The sequence below is a fragment of the Amphiura filiformis genome, chromosome 17 (genome assembly GCF_039555335.1).
Source record: "Amphiura filiformis chromosome 17, Afil_fr2py, whole genome shotgun sequence".
NCBI lineage: Eukaryota > Metazoa > Echinodermata > Ophiuroidea > Amphilepidida > Amphiuridae > Amphiura > Amphiura filiformis.
Window position 1 is genome coordinate 20,581,996 of NC_092644.1, and position 11,526 is coordinate 20,593,521.

At 37.1% G+C, this 11,526-nt stretch overlaps 1 protein-coding gene across 1 annotated transcript in view; it reads left to right on the forward strand.

Annotated features, from left to right (window-relative positions):
* The window catches only part of LOC140138214 (uncharacterized), a 31,687-nt gene extending 21,049 nt beyond the window's left edge, over positions 1-10,638 (forward strand). Inside the window, exon 3 of the mRNA XM_072160129.1 lies at positions 10,540-10,638. Within this exon, the coding sequence (XP_072016230.1) occupies positions 10,540-10,638 (99 nt within the window). The remainder of the gene's footprint in view (positions 1-10,539) is intronic.
* Positions 10,639-11,526: the final 888 nt, after the last annotated feature.

Here is an 11,526-nt window from a genome sequence, read left to right on the forward strand (position 1 = left end):
CGACAAGCGTTATAGCAGAAATCAGATGGGATTGAAATATTACTAATCAAATCAGACGTTAGTGTGCGCAAATATTGATGCCTTGCCTTTTGATGCCTTGTCATTTATGTATTTCTGGATCTGTGTATCCATAAGGGTGATGTACTAGCAACCTCTCCCCTTCTTTATCGCATTCATTTTTAACAATAAGCGTGCAATGTGGTTTCTTTGTGACGGGCCCACGGATGTTTCTTCTGCTTTTATCGAAATCGCCGGTGGTTTTCTTTTTAACTCTATGTCATAATGTACATTGATTTTATGACGATTATAGTTTTGATGTGCTTATCATGCTTACTGTAGATTGATGTTGTTTTGAAAAGACCTATGCGTTGTAAATCGCTATATCATAATCATGTTTGATGCTTGCTATAGTTTATGATATTTGATATATAATTTTGTATTTAAGGCCTATGCTTTGTAAATTGCTATATCATGTTTGATGTACTTGTAATTTGTTGCATAATTTTGTATTTAGGGCATGCTTGGTAAAGCGCTTAACGACATCTGTTTTAGCGCTTCATAAATGTTTCGTTATTATTTATATATTATTGACTTGGTTCAGATAAATAAAACAAAAAAGATGAATTAGGGACCGATCGTTATTTACGCCAGGGGGGGGAATGGGTGTTTTGGCAAAAATATCGACAAACAATTTCGCGTTCCCCCCTCGCGTCCGCTCAAAATTTTCGCGTTCCCCCTTGTTTTCCCAATTTTCTCCATTTAAAATTTAACAATCCCCCCTCCTGGTTCAACTAAAATTTCAGGTTCCCCCTCAAGACCACAAAAATTTTCGTGTTCCCCCTAAATTTACCCATTCCCCCCTGCCATAAATAACGATCGCTCCCTTAGGTTTACCTTTTGGGAAATTTAACAAATTTAAGGCACATATTTTCTTACCTGTAGGCGTATCTATCAAACGAAGACCAGATCTCTTCACGATCATTAAGGTTATACAAAATCTGTCATGGCTTTGTCAGCTCAAAAAATATATTATCATCTTACACGTAAGAAAACATGCATACCAATCATGTGAAATAAAAAAAAAATTAAAAAAAAGTGTAAAAATGACCATTTTAGCTTATTTTGTCACCTTCAGTCATCTCCTATTGTTAAATTTGTTTACCGATGCTTGGTAACAAATTTGATTGACAGGCAATAGCTTGTCATCTGTCATGCGCAACACAATTATCTCTATAAAACATACTATAAAGATGTCAGCCTCATGCAATTAAACTGATCACCAGTTGCAAGCTCGACCCAAGACGCACTCGACCTAAAAGACACTGCCCTGTTGTAATGTAGCCAGAAAAAACCCCGACCGGCCCGGTCAATATTTTTTGAGGCCTGTGATTGATTGGGTGGGAGTGGGGCACCCAGGGGAGTCGGTGGGGGAACGTCCCCCACAGATAATTTTCAGGAATACATGGGAACAGCAAAGAGTCCTTAAAACCGGGCCTTAAAATGACTAAAAATGAGATAAAAAATTTACAAATTGGGATAAAAATTTGTCTTTTCGGCCTATCTATCCCTCACACTAAAATCCTGGCCAATAACGGGCTGTGCTGGAGTTTGATTGACAGAATCGTTTCGGGTAGGCCTATTACATTCATGTTTTATATAGCACGCACGGCCGACGGGCTTGCGTTTCAAGATGTATTTGTTTGTAGGGCTCTGTTTAGTTAGTTCGTTGGGGTGGGCGTTTCATGTTTATTTTGTTTGTTTTAGCAGAGAAAATGGGGACATCTAAAGGCTGTGCATGCAATAATTATGAGCCCTGGGGGAGGGTAAAATTAGGGGGGGCAAGAAACTTTTGGCGAGCCGAAAGGGGTTGGGAGGGCAATCAATTTTTGGCAAGCCGAGAGGAGGGGCAAGTGATTTTTGGCACACATTCTTGGGACGCCTTTTAAATAAAACACTCTAAAAATGCTTAGGAAAACCGTACGGAAAAGCTTAAATATGCAAATTTTCCTTCACGCTGCACTCGCAACATGTATAAAGACCATTTAAAGTTTGTAAATTGAGATCCCAAAAATTTGGCATGTGGGGGGGCAACGATTTTTGGCGGGCCGAGATATAAGGGGGGCAAGCGATTTTTGGCGGGCGGGGGGTATTCTGCATGTACATTAGTACCCCCCTCCCCGTGTGGGCCCCTCCCACATACCCGAAGAGGATGAGGGTCAAAATTTGATGAATTATTGTTTTTATATTGCGCATTATATATATATCAAATTTCCGGATCTGAGAAAATCTCGAATTTTAAAATGAAAATTCCTTAGAACCCTGACTGGATGACTCGGCTAGATAATGGTACTCATTTAACATGCATCGTGGCCAAATCAAAGTTTTATATTATTGAGAACACCTTTTCATGCCAAAAATTTATGAATTTTAGTCCATTATATAATTATCGGACCAGCATGCCACTGATTGCTGTCGGGTTTTGCGTTCAAAAACACATCTCTTTTTCCTCAATGAATATTACCCTAGTAATAAGTATGCAATGTGTATTAATGAACGATGATGACGTTTGAGATGATGCTGCATGGACTGATGCCGTATAGGCCTATGTATACCATGTATATTCTAAGATCAAGTCATGTTTAAGTCTAAATGGAAGCAAACTTAGGTCAAAGGTTTGATGTGGACCTTTTAGCTGTGGGGTGGGGGGGGTTGGGTGGGGGTGAGTGAGTGTGTGTATGTATTTCCCTTGGGATATAGGCCTACTATTCAAGTCCCAATTTGTAGCGACACTCTGTATGTTTAACATACCGAATTTTACAAATTACTCTTATATATCATACAATGTATTCTTCATGCATTAGTACCCCATGTGGGCCCCTCCCACATCCCGACGGGGGAACAATTTGATGAATCATTGTTTTTATATTGCGCATTATAAGCCTATACTATCAATTTCAGTCATGTAGGCCATGTTTAATATTATATTAGGTCAAAAAAAACTTTGAAGAATGTCTCTCATGTACAAAAGTATAGGAAACTGAACATTTAAAACCACCTTCGAAGGAATCATTTTTTTTTTCTTCAAAAAAGTCTGAAACACTCAGGATTTAATGTAAAAAATGGTCTCTTTTGGGGTGCTAAATCTGCTAAAATGTTTGTCGTCTTGAAATTGTAACTAAAAGCACACTGAACGTGAAGGCCCAGGATGGGGTGCCGGTTGCTGGGGTTGGGTGGGGAGGCAGTGGATACCAAGCACAATGTTTAATTATTGCCTTATTTTTCTGCTTTCAACATCAGCCATATTGGTCATGTAATAAAACCAAAAAACTTTTTTTAAGAGTGTCTCTTGTGCATAAAAGTATAGGAAACTCGAACCTTTAAAGCATGTTTTCTGGAAGAAGGAAGCACTTGTTATTAAAAGTGTAGAACAAGCCAGGAGCTTTGAAATGTTCTTTTGAATAACCTCTGAAATGTCCTTTCCTGTGGTGCGAAATGTGCAGAAACCATCTGGCTTAGGGCCCTTGAGCGGGCCCCGAACCCCCCGGCCGTGCTGGGCGAGAGTTACACTCGCTACGCTCGCTACGATTTGCAAGTTCAGAATTTTTGGGGTCAGTCTGTGCATCTCTGAATTTTGTAACAATCCAAAAGTTGAGGGTCTCATTTTTTTCAACACCCCTTAATTGTTGGACTGGGATTGACAAGCCATTATAATAAGCGCCGAGTATTTTGGTCCATTTTTAATATCATTAAAACTTTTGCTCCATTCGTGCGAATTTGTTCCAGCAAAATCATTTTGATAGTAGGTCATCAAGACACAGGTTTTGCAATTTGAGGCCCTGCACTGGTAGCCTACCCCCCGTTTTCGAGGCTCACATTCCCCCTCAGACCCGGGCCTCAGACACCCTCCCGATGGTCGCGCTATTCCTGAATCCGCCACTGCCCTCTCGGCCTACTAAAAATTTCATGTTTTTTTGCCATGCGGGGGGTATTTTTGCAATGCACAAAGGCCATTAAATGTTTTCTCCATATTGAGGCCTATTTCACAACCCATTAGGTATATAGGCCTATTAGGCCTAGTTTTCATGTGTTTTTTTTTCTCGTGCATTACTTTTATGTAGGCCTATTTAGGGGGCTGTGAAGTTTTCTTTGGAAGGGGGGTCTCAAATTTACTAAAAGTCAGCGCCAATAAAATTGCGCCCCCCCCCCTTCCCGGCCACCACCGATACACCTTACCCCTTAACAAGGCTAAAATTGTATTGAAATCGGTCCTTTTAAATGAAATAAACACACTATCTGTAGTCATCTTGTGACTCAGATTCTCTACATTTGGTCATTAAAATTTTATGACCCCCTATTTTTCCAAACCCCCCCGTATATTTGGACCCCCACCCCCCAAGAAAATGCCAGCCCCTTAACATTTTTTTAAAGATTGGCTTTAGGCCTATTTATTTTTTATTTTTATTTTTTTATTTACGGTATACTATTTAGCCCTATTAGATTTCATATTGTAGGCCCTATGGATTAATTATATATTTTCTGAGAGAAAGAGAGAGAGGGAGAGAGAGAAATAGAGGGGGAAAGCAAGAGGGACTGAAGGAGAGTGCGGGAGAGGAAGAAAATGGCAAAGAAAATTGGACACAGTTGTTTGACATAGCGGGTCAAATTGAAATAAGGCCGAGTTGCCACAGGGCCGGCCCTCACAGGAACAACGTGAGTGACCTTGTGACCTCTCTTCGGAAATCAACACACGCTGAACTGAATGTGAATTCAAATCAAGTGTCCCCAGGATAAATATTTAGAAATTTTGGCATCTTTGGACAAAATTGGAAAGAAGTAAGTTAGTATTTAGAATGTAACGCTATTCATTAATCGTCATGTCCATTTTGACATCAATAGAATGAAAGATATTGATAAAAGAGCGATTTTGTCGTCATGTATTTAATGGATTGGCCGTAACGCGATAATTGAAAACCTTCACAAAATGACAGGGGAGCGTGCCTAAACGCCCGGATATTTCATTTTTAGTGAATCCTGGTAACACTAGCATACCACATATGTTATGGTAAGGTATCATAGAAATAATGTAGCTAAGAATTCTGGCGATAATATCATACACAAAAACAATATTATTGTTGCAAAAAATGACAACAAGTGGTACCAGATTCCATGCAAATTTTGTCATTGCTTAAGCTTATAAAATTAAATCAACGCAACCTTTATACAGGCTGAATAGCGACATTATTTTGTTGAACTGTTTATTATCTGTAGCCAAATTAAAAGCAAAATCGGGGCATGCATCACTAACTTATGGCCTCTGTCACAAAAATCTTCATGCTCATGTGACGTGAACAAAATTGAAACACTGACAAAGTACATTTGTGTATGAGCTAGATTAATAAATAATAATTAATAATAATGCTTAGAATGTTAGCTTCGAGATGACCTATGATTTTTAGGTCTACGATGTTTATTTTCTGGAGAAAAAAATTGGTTTAGGTGGCTACGTACAGCCCAGATTAGGATGAGAACCATAGAAATTTAGCGTAACCTTAAGTTAAACAAATTTATAGTATTACAGGTCTTTCTTAATGGTAACTATCAAAAAGGGCTATTATATATAGACTTGGGTATTTACTTAGAGGGCAGCATAAAATTCATAGTAAAATATTATATATAGTTAATGGCTAAATGTAGTAGAGCGATTATTACGCAACAAACATGACAAATGGAAGGTAAATAGTTTCCTGAGTTGGAGCTATTAAATTAAGTCCAGAATTCATCCTTATTATCCAGTTATGGTAAATTATGCTCTTATTGTACCTATCAAACAAAGAACAGAAATTTTCACCGCAAGTTGATAAGACAAAGTTGTGGTTTTAAATTGTATCTATTAAATGAAGACAAATTAAATTTTTGCATAATGCATATTGCATGGGTTCTTGCTTTTTGGATCGAAATTACTGTTGCATTTACGTTGTGCAATATGTACAGTGTGCATTGTTTACTATTTTGCGTGTTTTATAATGTATATATATTTCACAGTTAATTGCATCTTGATCAATCGTGTCCTTTTAGGCTTACGATGTGCAATATATTGTTTGTCTTTTTAAACTAGTTTTAATATATTTGCTCGAACTCTTTGTATGTTCTAAAATTGTAAACTCAAATATTGTTCTCATTTTTACAATGTATGTGGTTTTATATAATACCATGTTTTGTATAAGCGCTTTGAGTTCTTTTGATGTGATTGCACTATATAAGAAATTATTATCATTTTTATTATTATTATTATTATTATTAGTTCTCCAGTAGTCAAATTACAGTATTCTCTTTTACGGTGTATGTATGTCACAATGTTAAATAGGTTCACCTAGTTGATACACCCAGAGACAAAAGGAAATTCACCTAAGTGGGCATGAAACATGTAGGTGCATTTGTCAAAACTTGGGAAGTCGACAGTGGCATATAGGGCCTACATTTGAACATCACATGTAGGCCTTGAGGGATGAAAATTCAAATAACGCAAATATTAAAGCAGGCTAATAATCATTGGGTTTGTTTGTTTTGTTTGGCATTGGGTTTTTCTCATACGTAAATCTACCCAAAAGATAGTAGTACATTGTAGGAGTATTTATTGCCCGTCAGACTTTTTGTTATTCCAAACATTTCACCGCAAAGCTCGGCGGAAGGGTAGATGTCATGTAAAACATAAACTGCAATCAGAGGGAGTCAGGCAAGTTCCTTGACTTGTCTACGGAACTTGGTTGGCAGTTTTTTGGATCATTTTTCTAAAATGATCAATTTAATGTACATAATTATACATATATTACATTAATAAATTCTATTTTGTCTTTCCAATCTTCGTGGGTATTTGCCTACTAGAAGATTTGGCGTTGGTTTATGCTGATGCCCACCATGTAATCTAAATATGAATATAATATGAAAATGAGAAAGGGTCAGCCATTTAATTTCTTTTGATATATGTAAGTCCGCGGCTTTTTATATTGTCATCGTTAGATGCAGTCTTTATATTCTATCCATTGTTAAATCGAGTCTTTATATTTTCTCTATCGTTAGATAGTGCATTCCCTGTTACGGGAACTTTTGGTTTATATGCGCAACTGGCTTTCGAAGTAATTGTTTGGGAGGCTCGGTCGGGTAATTACTCTGAGCGAAAAAGTTGACCATAAATCAATAAATATTAGTTGGCTGATTCCAAAGAATTTTCTCAAAGCATTGCATGAATAAATTATGCGTTCTTTCTGAATGACTGATAAGTGTCCAAAAATTGGTGTGAGGCATTTCTTTATTTCAGTGTCTAGGGATAATGCAGTTTAATTAGCTCATCTAATGAAACATAATATTATCTCGCGACTGAAATTGCCTTCCGTAGTGAAGTCACGTTTCACTATTTTCCCGGTGGCGGAAATAGCCTTCCGTAAGGAAGTCACGTGATAGTTTCGCGGGCAAGGCTTCGCCCGGGTTGCCGTTAGGTACATGTGTACCGGTTTTCATTCTATATCAGTCAAGCATTCGGAATCGGACGTAAAATTTTTTCCCACCCTCCACTCCCTTTATGTCAAGGTTGATCTGATTAAAATTGATCAAAATAGAGGACAGGACGTCGAAAACGAGTATCGCAAGAGTGAGACAAATCACATGAAGGTTTCATCTTTATTAAGTCAAAATGTAATTAAGAATGAAATGAAATCAGAACATGTTGGATGTCACGGTTCTTTGTGTTGCATAATAGTACGACTATATGAGTGTACGTGTGTGAGTAGTTCACTTCAGCTTCAGTTTCTATCTCAGCAACATGTTCTATTCTGTTGCGCAGCTGTAATATTTATTCTCAGTGAAATAGTGTGGTGAAGTTTGCTTCTGCCTCAGAAGCATTAGTGAAATTGATTTTAATTTGTGCCATTTTGAGTCAGAAGGAGAAAGGAAAACATAATTGGTTGAGAGCCCTCGGGTTAGAATATACTGCGGAATAGTATGACTAAGGGTGAGAGTGCGTGAGTAGATCATTTCAGGTTCAGGTCTAATTCAGCAACACGTTTTATGCTGTGGCGCAGTTATAAATTTTCAAATATCGTTGTAAAATAGTGTGGTTAAGTTGCTTCTTCTACAGAAGCATAAGTAAAAGTGTTAAAATTTATGCCATTTCAATCTTGGGCGGTATTTTGGTTGATGAATGTTGTGTATAGCGGGAAGGAAGGAATCAACACCAGGTTGGCATGGGGTAGCTAGACAGGGGCCAAGTACTATGCCCTCAGATTTTTCTTGTTCAACAAAATATAAGTAAAAAGGAAATATTGTGATCAAGTTTTTATGAGGTTGCGCAGCCGGCTAGTTATCGCGTTGAATTCTAGGGTAGGCTGTCCTATTGCATTTAGAGTAGGCATCATAACCTAGTGGTGCATACGATATCATAAGCTTTCAAAGCATGGCGATGTGTGTCAAGGAACCTGGGACAGTTTTTTGGATCATTTTTCTAAAATGATCAATTTAATGTACATAATTATACATATATTACATTAATAAATTCTATTTTGTCTTTCCAATCTTCGTGGGTATTTGCCTACTAGAAGATTTGGCGTTGGTTTATGCTGATGCCCACCATGTAATCTAAATATGAATATAATATGAAAATGAGAAAGGGGTCAGCCATTTAATTTCTTTGATATATGTAAGTCCGCGGCTTTTTATATTGTCATCGTTAGATGCAGTCTTTATATTCTATCCATTGTTAAATCGAGTCTTTATATTTTCTCTATCGTTAGATAGTGCATTCCCTGTTACGGGAACTTTTGGTTTATATGCGCAACTGGCTTTCGAAGTAATTGTTTGGGAGGCTCGGTCGGGTAATTACTCTGAGCGAAAAAGTTGACCATAAATCAATAAATATTAGTTGGCTGATTCCAATGAATTTTCTCAAAGCATTGCATGAATAAATTATGCGTTCTTTCTGAATGACTGATAAGTGTCCAAAAATTGGTGTGAGGCATTTCTTTATTTCAGTGTCTAGGGATAATTAAGTCTTTGAGAAAATATTAACATTTTATTTTACTTAACCGACTCGAAGAAGGTATACGGACTACAGATCCAGGGGTGTGAGTGATCTCTATTGAAAAAAGAGGAACTTTGTTCAAAAAAGAGGAAAAGCACTGAAATATGCTCAAAATGGGCTGAAAATGAAAGAAAAAGCTGAAATTTTACCTCAAAGAAATTTCCAAAAAAGAGGAATTCAGCTTAAAAGAGGAGATTTCACACCCCTGCAGATCGTAACCCCTCAAGGAACTGGTTCTGCGCACTTGGTCAGTGATGTGCAGTTCAAGGCATCCTTAATTTACCAACTCTTTATAGTATAGATATTTAATTTTGGATTTGGTTTTAGCACAATGTGAATTTTAGCCCTTGTATAAACTTTGACCTTGAAATTCTGGGCTTGATCAAATTTTTGGACTTACGCAATGGTCTTGCTAGATCGTAACGTCACGAAGTACTGGTTCCATGGAATTGGTCCTGTATGGTTTCTTTAGTTTTCCTAAAATATATGCGGCTTTCTTTCCTTGTCATTCCCGGCTGGTATCTGTTGATGAGAAAGCTTCTGTCCAGCAGCCTGGACCATTCACCATCAACGAAATCTCCCGCCATATTTTAGGTCACCTTTAACTGCGTAGTTTAGGGCTATCCTCCATGACCCCCATAATGCTACCCTGCCCCTTAAGTGACCAACTCTTATACTATTGATATTTAATTTTGGAATAGGTTTTTATTATAATATATTTCTTCAGCATGTCCAAACTATCATTTGAAGCAATAAAACTCCAGTTATACGCAATTTAAGGATGAAGCCGGGGGGAGGATCTTCTAATTGAAGGTGTATGGGGATGTACCACTATTTTGGGGAACCTTTTCAGCAATTTTGGTGTATCGATTGGACAATGCGCCCAATTGGGCAGATTTGGGCAAAAGTGCCCTTAAAAGCAACCAACAAATTTGGGTGCTTTTTGTGAAACATTGGTATACTGATGGGTTGCCTCCTGTTATTTAGGTAATGAAACGTCCAATATATGACAAACTATTCTGATTTTGAAATGTTTTGGCAAAATGAAGAAACTGAAACCATTTTAAAGCCTTTTTTTAAAAGCATTTTTGTGTGTTGATCAATGCGGAGCACTGAATATGACCTTTGACCTTTTTCATTTATAACTCATGAACCATACATCACAAAACTATACTTTTCAATTTTTTCATAACTTCTTATGGTAGACTACTTTGAATTTAGCCCATTTATAAACTTTGATGACCTTTCCCCGCCATCTTGGAAAGAGGAAAGAAATTAATTTGGCACCTAGACCAAATTTGTTACGCATATCCAGCGTGAGCTACATTTGTGCCAAATTTGTGTGTTTGTCACCCTAAATGTATGGACAGGTTTGGTTGCTGCACCATCCCGCAGCATTATTATTTTGTCTCATACTTAAATGCATGATCTAAATGTGATTTGATTAAATTGAATTTTTTTCTTTTCAGAAAGGAGAATTTTCATTCATCAAGGCACCACTTGTAAAACAGATTTCTCTGAAGAAAGGACTACCATGGTTACAGAGAATCATTGAAGCATCAGCCTAGCATTGTACAAGAATGAAGAACACTGTGAGAGAGTAGTCGTTTAAAGAACTCTATTAAGTTATATAGATAATGGAACTAAACATATAGCATAGTTTGTGTGCTTCACAAGTTTGTTTCTATCGAAAAGGTATTTTTGTCTTTATTTGTAGTATTGGTATAATTTTTCCAACATAAGCCTTGTTCTACAATCGTATGAATTACATTAGTGATTACAATTTAATCAGTTTTACAAAAAACAGAGCCCTGAGCTTCCGTACGACATTTTGTTTAGGCATGTTTGGAGCCTTTATAACTCTTGAGTACTGATGTCAATTGTATATTTAAGATACTTTCATAAGAATGTTTAAAGGCGTTGTACCTGTTTAGTATATACTACTGTAAGTGATATACATTTGTCAGTTTCCTTGTTACCTACTTTTAACTTTGCCAAGAATTGCAAAATATACACAACCATTTTTGGTTTTTAAATAGGATCAAGCTGGTATCATATTTTGTTCTCTTTACTTAAAAATACCTGAGACCAGTTCGTTCTTTTTATTGTCAAGAGTGGCATTCTTGTCCTGGAAGTGACATGATCACACCTAACAACACAAACATACGTTTCAATTTCACAAGGCAACAGAACATTCTCACTTGAAAATATATCTCATTCATGTATAACGAGCAGGATTACCCTAAACATTGAATATAGACCTCAGTCTTCCAAGGGTTTTTTTAGATCGGATTGGATTTCCCATTCTCCTAGTATGTTAATATTGTTTCACTTCGTTGCATGAAGTCCCGGCTTTTAGTGACACAAAATTCCTCTCTACTTTGTTTATTCCTTCCAAATATATTGCTCCCCCTGCAGCCTTGTGCATTTGTAATCTTTATCCTCTTCTTGACTTC